Source organism: Solea solea, chromosome 3 (assembly GCF_958295425.1).
Source record: "Solea solea chromosome 3, fSolSol10.1, whole genome shotgun sequence".
NCBI classification, from domain to species: Eukaryota; Metazoa; Chordata; class Actinopteri; order Pleuronectiformes; family Soleidae; genus Solea; species Solea solea.
The window spans coordinates 12,869,974-12,883,459 of record NC_081136.1 but is presented as its reverse complement, the minus strand read 5'-3'; the positions used below and the strand labels follow the sequence as shown (position 1 = coordinate 12,883,459).

At 39.2% G+C, this 13,486-nt stretch overlaps 1 protein-coding gene across 5 annotated transcripts in view; it reads left to right on the top strand.

The window, feature by feature from the left end:
- The window catches only part of arap2 (ArfGAP with RhoGAP domain, ankyrin repeat and PH domain 2), a 126,606-nt gene extending 115,391 nt beyond the window's left edge, over positions 1 to 11,215 (top strand). For all 5 annotated transcript variants that reach the window (XM_058625725.1, XM_058625728.1, XM_058625726.1 and 2 more), the window contains 6 exons: positions 1,689 to 1,825; positions 2,627 to 2,709; positions 5,749 to 5,784; positions 7,218 to 7,281; positions 9,528 to 9,653; positions 10,158 to 11,215. In XM_058625725.1, the coding sequence (XP_058481708.1) occupies positions 1,689 to 1,825; positions 2,627 to 2,709; positions 5,749 to 5,784; positions 7,218 to 7,281; positions 9,528 to 9,653; positions 10,158 to 10,520 (809 nt within the window). In that variant the 3' untranslated portion in view covers positions 10,521 to 11,215. The remainder of the gene's footprint in view (positions 1 to 1,688; positions 1,826 to 2,626; positions 2,710 to 5,748; positions 5,785 to 7,217; positions 7,282 to 9,527; positions 9,654 to 10,157) is intronic.
- Positions 11,216 to 13,486: the final 2,271 nt, after the last annotated feature.

Sequence of the window (13,486 nt, the reverse complement as noted above, 5' to 3'; positions counted from 1 at the left end):
ATAATAATAGTACAGGAACACTATAGTTGGAAATGCTAACTCAAGCACTAATTGACAAAAAGTTAGCCTTATAAAATGCATACAAAATTTAAATAATGACTGTATAAGAGACTGAAAAAAGCTTGAAGTAGTTGCTGGTTGTTGGCATTGAAGTTCCTCTCTTGCTCACCTTATGGTGTGTTCCAGTTATAGTTGGAAATCAGAATTTCCAACCCGGAAGCAACCTCACAACCCTGGCTGCTACTTTTACTTTTAATTGCACTTATTTCACAGTTAATCAGTCCTATACATGGTACTGGTCAATGTCTATCTGTGGAAATGTTGCTATGCTGTTTGTATAGGCAAAACATTGTGTAGAGGGTTATTATTGATTGATATTGCTAACTATGGCTAGCCTGAGATGCGTGTGCGCCCACGGTTCTCCCACTTTCTCAACTCGGAGGTGATGACCTCTGACTCTGGATGGCACCATCAAACACCGCTAATCAGTATGATTCTAAGTTTCACCACCTGCAGAAGTTGTAGTGGTTGGGTGTATAATGAATGGACCGGAGGAGGAGTAAAGGCACTGATAGATGATTTTGTGGACCAGTCTGCATGAAATGACCTGCTGTGAAAAGTGGAAAAGACCAGAGAGATGGTTATTCATCAGAGGAGGGAGGTGGCTCAGTGCATTCTGGGTAACGACGTTGAGATACTTGGGAGTCGACATTGAATTTGGTTCTGATCTAGATGGTCACCAGCAATGTTGCCTACAAGAAGCGGATGAGTGGACACTATCGCCTGAGGAAGCTGACATCCTTTACTGTGTGCAGCAAAATGTTGGCGATGTCCTCCCAGTCTGTTGTTGCCAGCACTCTGTTCTTCACTGCAGTCTGCTGGTGGAGGGTCAGTGGAGAGGAGGACACTTAAACTCTTATCGATCATGGATAACCCAGACCACCCTCTCCACCGCGCGCGCAGTGGAGAGACAGTGAAGACTTTCACAGTTTCGCTCCTTCCTGCCAACTGCAATAAAAGTGTACAACACATGTTTCTGACAGAGAACAATCTAGACTCTCTGTTACAAAGCCCTGCACCTTTATAACTTTGTACAGAACTGCCCACTTGCACACGACATAGTCTTTGTTGTTGAGTTTGTCAGTTCATCATGGTTCATTATTTTGTAATACAAAAGCAAACTTAAATTATTAGTGAATTAAGGTAGATTGAATTTTGATTATCATTATCATTGAAAAACATTATTAAAGGTTAAATATATATATACTACACATACATTGCGTTTCATATAAACTCAGCCACCTTCAAGTATTGGTGTATGTATTAAATTAGCTTAAAATTAATTTGAAAATTGGAAACATTAGTTATGTTAAAATGGAAGTTCATTAGCTAGACGGTGAAATATGTGTTGCGAGAAAAACTGTAAGCAGTAAGCAGTGTCAGAACATTGTGGAAATCGCTCATTACAAATTCCCAGAATTAGTCGCGACATATTTAGATGACGGCGAACATCACATTTACAGATCTGCAAATCGGTTATTTGTTTGGTTATTTGCGACTTGTCGCGATAAATCAGTTTCCAGAATTGATGTAGATTGCAAATATTGATTAAACACACACTTATTGTTTCAGCACCAGTTGTTTGCTCGGCTTTGGGCTCTTATCCGCATTTCAATTTGTTTTTACAGAAGACCAAAAACAGTTCATAAAAGGCGACTATCTGAAGTTCAGTGACGGATCCTCCAAACTGCTGTCAGGGCACAAATTCCAGGACAAATATGTTGCACTGCGTAAAGAGAAGCTGCTGCTCTACAGAGACATCAAAGTAAGTTTGCTTTTATTGCAACACTCTCTGCTGTGGGTTTTTATATGCAAACACAAAGTACCTGTTGTGAGCAGTGTGTGCAGGGAATTGAAAAAGGCAATAGATTCCCTGAAGAAAATGCAGCCAACATGACTGCAACTATATGTAGATTTAACTCCAACCTTCATGGCCGCATATCCGTCCAAATCTCCAAATAACGGAGGAGAATAAAACACAGTGGATTTGCCACTCTCTTCTGAAAAGAAAGAACACATTGTTAATTTCTCCCTTAAGCCCTTTTACCTTTCAGCTGAATCACGGGACTTGAACACATTGATAGAAGTGCAGCGATTCTGACAGTTGGCAAGGTTTTTTTTTTTTTCTTAAAGTTTTTTAAATATCGGGTTGCACAAGAATGGGCCTAATTGCTGCAAAGGAAAATAGACGTGTTACTGTAACTTTAATTGATATTCTTCAGCCTCCATGTACAATTATTCCTTGGTCTATACTTAGTCCAAATTATATTGGAAGAAACAAAATTGGATGGTCGGGCTGTGATGTGTAGGTGTCAGAGGCGAGCGGTAAGTTTGATTCAGTTTGCTGTCGTCTCCTCTGCTTTGTTCTTTGCTGCTTGGAAGAAGGGGTTGCGTTGGTAATGGTTCACAGTGATTGTTTGCTTTCAAATGGCACCAATCTTTTGTTGGCATTTTGTTTTATCGCAGTTTATTTCATAAGGTGTGTGCAGTGTATTTCTGCTCGCCAGTTTCTTTCCCCCAGTTAGTCATCCAAAATGTTCATTTGTTTTATTTTGTTGTTTTTCAGAGCACTAAAGCGGAAAAAGTGATCCTGCTCAAGTCTGTGAAATGTTACCTCGGCTTGAGGAAAAAGCTCAAACCAGCAACCAGGTAAACTGTACTCTCTCACGCACAATTAAAAAAAGAATCTTTCTTGAATCTTCACTTGAAAAAAAGAAAATGATTGACAAACTTAAGAATATTACTTCCATTGATAAAACCAAATTGAACTAAGCTCATTCAAGCTAAAGTAAGCAAGTTGTCCTCAGATAACATGATACATTTAGATTGAATTAGCTTAATTCAGTAATTCAAAAATGTATATAGAGAGATATTTCTTATATCTGGAGTTTGACAAAATAATTCCTATCTCAACATCCATCTGTCAGTTTATTTTCTCTAATCACCTTGACAACAAACCAAAAAGATGCCGCTAACATACCCTTGTGTTAACATTGTCCACTGGACCTGTATTGAACTTTTACACACGTTCATAAAATGTCATAAATAAAAAGAAGCACATTTTTGCCCACAGCGTACAGATTTCAATTGTGGGACTTGAAGCAAATTCAGGATATCGTATCATTGTCCAACTTCCGTTCTCGTTGGCAACCTGTACAACGGTTTGAAGTGGCTGACGGCTGTGGTTCATATTCTGCCACGAGTGCGTTCAAGTGAAAGAGGCTGGTTGTTAATTAAAAGCACCATTTTTGAATAAAGTCCTTAATTGAATATGAGAAGAAACCCAGATCTCATGAACAAGGTGATTACAATGAAAGAGTTATTCAGGTTCGATTAAGAATATAACAACACAGCATGGCGCTAATTGAATAGGAGTACATTTGGTTAAATCAACACATAATGTACCATATATTAATGTGTGGATATTTTATGATAAAACAATATATCAGGTGGTTTAGGATTCATTTCCACTTATTATCATCACACAGTCTGCACTGAACCACACTGAAGTAATAGGAGTGTAAAATCATAATTTTTTCCTGTGGTGCAGCCTCATAGTTCATCATATTTTGACTCATAAACACCAAAACAGCTGGTGCACATTCAGAGCACATAAACTAAAATGTTTAATCAAGACAAGTTAGTGATTATTAAGTATTGCTTGTGTCTTTTGGGGTGTATTTTTTCCTTAATTGTGTGCAAATGTACAACAGCTTGTGTCTGACCTATTAGTATGGCAGAGCAATGTGGGGATAATAGCTTATTGTGACTTGTTAACAGATTTGTGATGTCACAGTAAAGCTTAATGTTCACCGAGTAACATATTGAAAATAAGGCTTCACAATTATATCGGCAGCCAATGCATTATTGGCCAGTAATGAGGAAAAAATATGGTATTTTATTTTCATGTATACTGGTAATTAAGTTTGATAATTAACAATTGCAATTATTAGCTCTTCTCACTAGCTGATAATTCTAACACAGGAATGGTAAATGGTCTGTATTTATATAGCACTTTTCGCTTTTTGATGACCGCTCAAACCTGCTTTACACCGCCATTCACACATTCACACCCATTCACTCACACTTTCACACAGCGCACCTATGTGCAGCACATTTTCTATCATCATGACAGCCGTCAGGAGCAATGTGGGGTTAAGTGTCTTGCCCAAAGACACATCGGCATGTAGGCTAGTGGAGTTGGGAATCAAACCCACTTCCTTCAAGTTAAAAGACGACTTGCTCTACCGTCACCCTGTCGAATGAAAGCTTAAAGATATGAACTGTCTCCAAAACTATAAAAAAAATAGTAAAAGAGTACTATATATATATATATATATATATATATATATATATATATATATATATATATATATATATATATATATGTAGTACACTTTTGCTTCCCTTAAAGTTCAGCCACACTGTGGGGGCGCCCAAGCCACTCTGACCCCATCTTATATTTCACTATAATTAATCAGATTACATGCATTCACATTTTAACAAATACAAATTATCAAACCCTGCTACTGCGGGTTGAAAAAAATTGCAGCCACTGCTTAATTTTAATGACCTTCCATGATTGTAATTTATGACACATGCCAAACCCACAGGAGTTCTTGTTGGTCAAACAAAGAGGAAATGTCTTGAGGCGCCAAAACCCCATATCTCACATTACCCAATTACAATTCCTCATAATTTTCCCAATGTCAGAATTTCAAGTCTGTCGAAGCGTGAAAAATGAGTCCCGGCGAGCAACTGTCTGCAGTACACACAGTCCTTTAGGGGGAGAGAAAAAAACAAAAAAACGGATAAGAGCAAAGAAATGGGAGATGAAGCACAAGAGGGAAAAAAGGGGACCGAAGGAAAGAATGATACAGCGTGGTATTATAGATATACTGTTGAGCGAGCTGGGGGAGAAGTCGCATGGTGAATAAAGTAAAGCTAGAGTGCTGAGGAGAATGAAGAGTCATATTGCGAAGGGTGAGAAGAGGCAGAGCTTCAGTACCTCATTAGGCTGAGGTCTTTGTGAGAGCGGCCTGCTGCCAGGTCAGATCTGCCTTACGCAACTCGCTGCAGTGGTGCTTCAGGCTGTGGGCTCTCCATCTTTTAGCCCCCCCCTCCCACACACTGTATTCTTCCTTCACTCACTTCTCCGCTCCTGTTCAGCCTCAGCTGCAAAGGAGAGGTCGTTTTTTTTTTTCCACCTCGCAGTGCCTCCGCACAGGTTAACACAAACATGTGTAACAGTGTGCGTGATTATTCACTCCATACGCAGAAGATTGTGTTGTGATGCGTTCTCCCACATTCAGAAGTATGCTTTCGATATACATTGTGTCTTGCAAACATTTCAGGAAACTGTACTGAAAGTTCATAGGAGAACAACACAAGCTTGGATGCTTTAGCCCGGAGCCTACTGAGGTATGGCGTCAACATGTGGGCTGGAGCTGCATTGAATAACTTAAGCTAATTAAATCCAATTGTTTGGTTTCTAGGGTTTGAAATAGAGCTTTATAAAATTTTAATGAGAAGGTTTGGACCTGTTGCTATCTTTAACATGACATTCTCTGCAAATTTGAGTTGAAATACTTTGGCATACACACGTTTACAACTGTTTCCAAAAGAAAGTGGTTGCATGAAACTTTTGTTAGCTTCAAATTCAATAATTTGCCCTTCTCGTTTCAACAGCTGGGGCTTCACAGTCTACTCTGACAAACAGCAATGGTGAGTGCCACACAGACGTTCTCCTGTTCTCCCACTGATGAGTGCGACTTCTGCATGTTGCACCCAAAATGTCTCCAAAACAGAAGTTGGGATTCAAGCCCTTCGTGATTTAAATGGGTTATGAATGGGAACATCAAATTCTATTACTTCTGGTCACCGGCAAGCCTGCTTTCTGCTCAGCAGAAAGTGAAATAAAAAAATGAATTTGCTCTTCATTATTCCTCCAACATAAACTGATGTTTCCACTCATTAAGAGCTAACTTTTAAGTTGCCAAATAAAATTAAATGTTGGAAAAACTCAACACAATCTAACTATAAACTTAGTAAAATTAAATAAAAAGTTAAAACTGTTGAAGGAAATGTACACCACACCGGCTTACACTTTTAACACCAGCTCTTTGTTAACTGCTTAACTATCCTTTGATGCAAATCTCTGTAATTTGGCAAAAAAGGGTAAATATCTTCATCAGTATTTGACAGTATTACAATGAAATTGTTAGCCAATGTTAGTTTTAAGATATTGGTCTGAGGAATACCAGTACTAGGCTTCAATGTCAGTGTATAGCAAATGGTAGACATGTTAAAAAAAAGAAAAAGAGTGATATGTTTTGTCCATCTCCAGTTCTGTTGCTAGGTGACACCTGTACTGTCGGGAAAAGTGGTGACATGTTAGGGAAGTCCACTTTAGACCAGACTACTGTGTTTTGGTTTGACCTTTGTTACTGATGATGGGCTGTCAATAATCATACTGTGATTTTTTTCTTTTCTTTTCTTTTTCTTTACCTTGTTGTCCAAAAGCTACATTTTAAACGTAGTGCCATTTTCATTTGAAGGTACAGTGTGTAAAATGTAGTAACATTACCACAGTACCCCTCACCTCACCCTTCCCTTTTGTTCCCTTAGTGTTTTAGAGAACCTATGTAGCCCTCCCTTCTAAAAATGATGTTCAGTTATAAATATATCAAATGTCTGCCACACTGCACCTTTAAAAGAGCTGATAAAAGGAGAGAAAGTATTATCTATGTGTAATTGTTAAAATATATATATATAAAAAAAATACATCTCAACAATTATCTTTAGTTATTTTGTGTCAAGGACAGTTCTGCTTCGAATAGATTTTATAATAACATAACAGTGTATCACATGAGCCTTTATCACGCAATACTGTATAAACCAGACTAGATGAAAGGTGTAATTTAAACCATCCTCTTAGATTGTTACTTAGTCTAGGCTTCTGGTGCAGATTCTTGTAATCATAGGTGATGATGGCCAGCCCACCGCTCGTCAAGTGCGTTTCGAGTGGTCCGTGAACTTCCCTCTGCACAAACTATGTCCAGTGCAGTGATTCATCAAATCCAGTCATCTGTGCAAATTATTCTGAAATTGACAAGGTGGAAATCAGGCACTGATGTGAGTGAGCTTTCCCTCCTCAGGCATTTGTGCTGCGAGAAGAGGGAGACGCAGGTCAGCTGGGTGACGGACATAATCAGCATGAAGGTAAGATGATGCGCAATGGAGATGTAAGGGGAAGAGTGGGGGAGTCGAAGCTCAAGCATGCAGGAAAACTATGCTTCTTTTTCTGTGACCCTTTTAACCCTTAGTGCTCACAGATTCACCCATTGTAATTTGCTATGGGAATAATACACAACTCCTTATATGGACATCCTTGGGGTGTGTGTTTATAGGTCACATATTCAGGCTTTAAAAAAATGAGTCAAAGTTATGATTATATTATTATTGCTATAAAGTAGCAAGAATTGTGCTGAAGTCAAAAAATAGACCGTTGTACTTTTCTTTTTCTTCATAAAAACGAGCCAAATGAACTTTGAACTGTGACGTATTTCCAAATTTCACAAATTCAATGCCATTTTAAACATTTTGAGTACTTTTTGCTCAGGTGTGTTTATATAGTTGGTGAAAATGAAAGCAAGGTTTCATCAGATTGCCTAGGTTGTGCTGAAAAACGGATATAAGACACTCTATATAGCACATTCTTATCGGCTCTGTATATACTCATGGAAAAAAGCAGCCAAAATACTCCGTGTTCTAAGGGTTCATTTTATGACGTAAACCAAAAAAAAACAACCAAAAAAAATCAGCAAATGTGACTCCACTCTTTGCAGGAACCTATTTGTGTGAAAAATACATTTGATTACAGTTGGTATCTTTGCAATCCATATCTTGGGGTGGGGAAAAAAAGAAAGTATGATAAATCATATTTTCACCCAGTCATCCATTTCTGCTCTGCTGTTAGGCAGATGAAATACATGAACAGGAAAAGAACTTTAGAAGTTTTTGAGGTCACTCAGCAATAACACAAATCTTTTTATGTGGAAAAGCCGTGAGAATAAGGTCAAGGCAAACTGTAACAATCACATTGTGGTACTTAGCCCCCAGATGGAGCCTCGCGTTGTCACCGTCAGTCGCTGACACAGCACATATGACATAAATAATGCAAGACAAAGCAAACACAGAGGGGAGCAGCTACGGATGTGTCATATTTTTTTGCCTTATTTTTCAATCTCACAGTTATTGCTGCCGTCTTTGCGGGCAAAAAAAAAAGCTTCTTGTTTCCTCATTAGGTTGAATGCCTGTGTCTGTTTTCTACTCATTTCCGAGTCAATGTCTGCAAGTGGAACATCGAGCTCATCCGACAGTAAGAGATCAAACAAAGATTTCCCAGCTCTGCATTGTATGCTCAGCATATTTCGTCAGCGTTAGCCCGCAGCTTGGCTTCCTTTATGGGAACCCATCTGCAGTGCAGCGTTGTTTACCACCAGTGCTTACAGTAAAAGCCTTTTAGTGCCATAGTTTTGGGTTGGCAAGTAAAAAAGGCCAATGTTGTCAGAGAGGGATTGATCTAAAGAGGAAGCCAATTTTTGTCTGCTGTTTCTAAGTGTTTCAAGGTGTTTACTTCAGTGTGCTCAGTGACTTCTCTCTGCTCTTTGGAGAAGCTCTTAGCTCCACATCAACTAAATCTATAGCAGACTGGAGCCAGGATTCTCCCCCCAAATCCGCTAAATATCGGGATTGTCAGCATCCAACACTGGGGATTGTGGAAGGACACAGGGGCTTGTGTGAAGGACAGAGGGGATGTGAAGATGAGAAAGTAGACTGAGAGCACTTCAGTGTTCTTGATTTACTCTCTGTTACCTGTTGGCAAGCATCCTGCTCTATCAGTTTCCATAGCAACTGGGATGGAGGGCCTCCATTTGAGACTAGGTGGACTGGGTGCTGGTGTATTTGGAGGGTCAGGGTGGGGGGTGAGGGTCCAAAGACAAGTTGTGGCAGTGATGACAAAGAGTTCTTAAAAGAGATGGTGCTTTAGGTCTTGAAGGGGTCACAGTTATATAAAAGGAGACATTGTTAAAAAAGAAAGTCTCAGCAAAGATCTGAACTCGGTCAGAACGCTGCATCGGAAGACAAATTTATCACCCTCTGTCTGACTTTCCCTCATTTATATCAATGCTTTTGTTAGTCTGAAAATAACCCCTAAATAAATTCAGGGGTTTAAGAAAGTAATGATATTTTGAAGCTGCTATTTACATGGAAATATTCTTGACAATGTCATCAGACAAAGAAAACCTTTGACATTCGACATTGTTATTTTTCCTAAAATAGAGTACTTGGTGTGGAAAAAATGGAGAAAAAATGGAGAAAATAATAATTAAAAGCCAATGAATAAACATGGCAAATGGGTTTTAACCTACTCCTAATTTCTGTTGTTTGTCTTTCGTCTCCAGTACGGTTCTGGCCTCTGTTCAAAGTCCATTAACTCAAAAGAAACTACAGATTCCAAATCCTCCAAACGGCGTGCTGCAACTGATGGTCGCAAATTCCCAACTCGCAACCATAATACCAGCAAACAGGTGAGGAAAGTAGTATTTATACACTGCCTGGCCAAAAAACAAGTCCCATGCCCACATCTGTAGCGTTGATTATGACGTGTTCATTTCATTCTGAATTTGTGTTTCACCAAGATCTTGAATTCATGATTGGAGAGTTGGACTGTTGTGATGAGTCTTCTCCAGCACATTCCACTGATTCTCCAAGATTTTTATGGCCAAGCTACGTGTGGAAATGATAACTCTTGCTAACATAACATTGTCATCTTGGAATATCTTGGCCTTATATTATATTAAGTATATTAAGGTAGTCGGGTAATATTTTTTGAGCGCATAACATTGCTGAACCTAGACCTGACCAACCGAGACAACACTAGATCATAACCCCCACAGGCTTGTACTTGTTTTTTTGGCCTGGCAGTGGAAATATTTTATTTGCTCACATGGCTGCATTATTAATGCAAAGGCTTTCAAAAAACTGTTGCAAAATGTGCCCCTTTGATTCAGAATACATTTACTACATTTCAGGTCCCCGACAAGAGGATTTCTCTTGTTGGTGCCAACCAGGGCTCCACTGACAATGCTGGTCTTCACAAGACCGCCACAACCAACTACCCAAAGCCCAACAACTTGCTGAAGACCCCGGACGTTCGGAACACCACACGTTCCGTAGATATTGGCCAACTCCCACGGTTGCCTTCTCCGTCCCCATCCAGACACTCCCAGCTCATGGCTTTGCCCATTCTCCCAAAGGCTGCCAGTAAAACCACCATCAGAAAGCCTGTTCTGGCCGTGGAGGGGGGTATGATGCCACCAAATCTGATGAATGAACTGAACCTGGTGCTGAACAAGACGGGTCGCAGTGCCAAGAACAGTGAGGAAGATAAGTAAGCAGGAGAACTAGTCCCAAAGGTGAAACTGTTAGACAAAGAGAAGAGAGTTGTAAGAAAAAAAAAAAGAAACACTGACAAACAAAAGAGCAGGGGAAGGGGATGATAGCCTGAAGATTCTGCTTTTGAACTCCGATATATAAAGCACTGCTGATGCATGTGTGGAGGGGAAGAACAGGTGCAGGAGATCTTGGAGGTCATGCAGACCTCAGGTGGACATGGCACTGACCCAAGCACTACAGAAACAATGTGACGTATACACCACTCTTCTAAACTCTTAAAAAAAAACATGAACTGTATGTATCCAGCTGTCAAAACCTAGAGGTTTCTAGAAATACTGAACTGCTAGCTTCATGCTTATGTTTCAACCTAGCACTTATGTTCTAAAAGCTGTATAATGATGTTAGACCTCTTAAATATCATCATGTTCATGTTGACATAATGTGGTCCGCCATTACCACAGAAAAAAAAAAATGTGCTCATTAGCCATTACAGCAATTTCAAACAAAAGAGGTAAGAAAGTCAAGGGCCCATTAGCTATTAATGCTTGGTATTTTTGTAGACATGACATGGTGGGCAATTTTATGTGTAATTATTTATTATTTTCTTGTAACGTAAACATTTTTGACCCCTGTGTAGTGAGCAGTGTTTTCAAATATCATTAAGTACACTTTCAATTATAAAAAGTTCAATCAAAAATGCAAAAATGTATGATATTTCCTTTCTATTTGCCCTTTTAGACAGTGTTTTGTTGCAATAACAACACAATTTATACAAAATGTTGCCTCATGTGTTACGTACCTTGTATTTTCGTGTTTATTGTTAAAAAAAAAAAAAAAAAAATGCCTTGGATCTCTGTGATCTCTTGTGAGCTGGTTAGTGCTGCCTTGCAGGAAGAAAGTCTTTGGTTTGTGTCCAGAATGTGTCAAGATGGGTTTATCACAGACTCTCAATCTTAAAAGGCGTTGATTTGCACATAGACACAATTAGTGTTTTGTCCATTGATGGACTGGTGTCTTGTCCTGGCTGCTTTGCCGCTCCCTGGATGTCAGTTGTGATTTACTCCAGCCTCTCCCCCGAAACCTAAACCTAAGTGTGTGGGGTATTGCATTTTTTATTGTTACTTTAAAAAGTATCAGGGAAGCATCAAAGTAGCAAATTGACAAGTGGGGGGGGGGGGGGGCATTTAATATATGAAATATACATAAATAAAATGGACTAAACACGACTACAAGTTACCAGAGGTGTCAGAAAATGGATGCCATTTCCGGATCTTGATGGCTTCCCTGATCCAGAGGTGGTGTTTGTTACTTTCAGAGCGGATTACTTTGGCCTCCCAGGTCATGATGCGATTTCTCTCTTTACAGTGGTCGGATATGGCTAATTTCAAGTTTTCTTTTTCTGCTTTATCGTATGTTAATCGTGTGTGTCTATCTGGGTTCACTTTTTCATGCAGCAAGTGTATTTCATAGATGACTTCACTTTTTCTTTCTGTGGCTTTTTTTGGGGTTTTTTTTTTTTTAGATGGACCAGTTCAGTAGCTGTCTCATGGTGGTGCTGTGTGGTTTCACTGGTGTGTTGATGTGATATTTCAATATTTACAGCAGGGGGCCGTAGTTGTCTGACCAACCTGTATAAAACAGGAAGCAAGACACGGCCATGCAACATCAAGTGAACCTTCTGAGGAAGACCACAGGAAGTAGTCGAAAACATGTCAAGGTAATTGAAAAACCTTCTTTTTCTGGCTAACTGAATGAAAGTTAAGCTAAATGATATTACCAAGAAGACAGTTTTTGAACCGTTTTGCATCATTTGACACACTTGTTTATTTTAAATGCTTGATGTTGATGTGTATGTTGTCATTCATCCAGGTCATAGTTCCTCTAATATCTTTAAATCAGCAGCAAGACAGGTGTTAAAGCCACAGGTGTTAAATCCCTTGTTTTCACCAGGAACAATCAAAATTTGAATTAGACAGGCGGATATTTAAGGCTTTTTTGTGCTCATTTCACTCAAACTCTTTGATTTTGTCTTTATTGAAACTTTTTGCAGATTTGAATTCGATACCAACCTAAAAATTCCTGTGCATGTATGTGCGGATGGTGAGAACAATGGAGGTGGAAGCGTGTAACAGAATGGCAAAAACACACAGAAAATATTGCTTTGGGGGGGTGGGGGGGGCGTTTCTCTCAAGGAATTGTAAGCTTCATACATTTTTAATGCATCGACACTACAGCTGCACCAGCAATTACAGTTGGGTACAGAAAAATAAAACACAACATCAAGTAAAGCCATAAATAAATATGGTAATGAAAACACCTAGTTTCGTGATAGAAATGTGGTAAATCAAAAAGTGATAAACACAACCACTGTTTGATGATAATCACCACCATCCCCCTTTCTTAAGATTGATTATGCATCATGAGGATTGAGGATTTGTTTCTGTGAAATTGCTCCGAGCTCTTTATATGCAATTCGTATCTATTTTAATGCTGCATCTGCTCCCTGCACCCACATGTAATAATCATTAATATCATCACAGGCTTTTTTTTTTCTCCCCACCAGGTAAATCTGCTCAGTATATGTAGATATATCATATTCAGTAGATTTCCTTCTGCACACTCATCTGCAAGATTGAATAGATGCAGCTCACGCATCGTATGTGGATCTCCAGTCGAAAAAAAACCCCGTCCTCCGTCTTTGACTTATTTATATATAATTATGTCATTATTTTACTTGCAGAATTCATCGACTTATGCTTTTTTCTTGAGTGAAATGGGAGAATAAACACTCCCCCCCTTCACGAGTCGCGCGCTCTTGTTGAATAATGCATGCCAGTCAGAAAATGCACACGTAGGCAAGTGTCACACAGGTTCCTCCATGAAAAATTCATATTAACATTTTATTTTCATTACGCCTCACACACCAGCTGCTTGCCCTTTGTTTCATGTCCTTATATTCTCATCA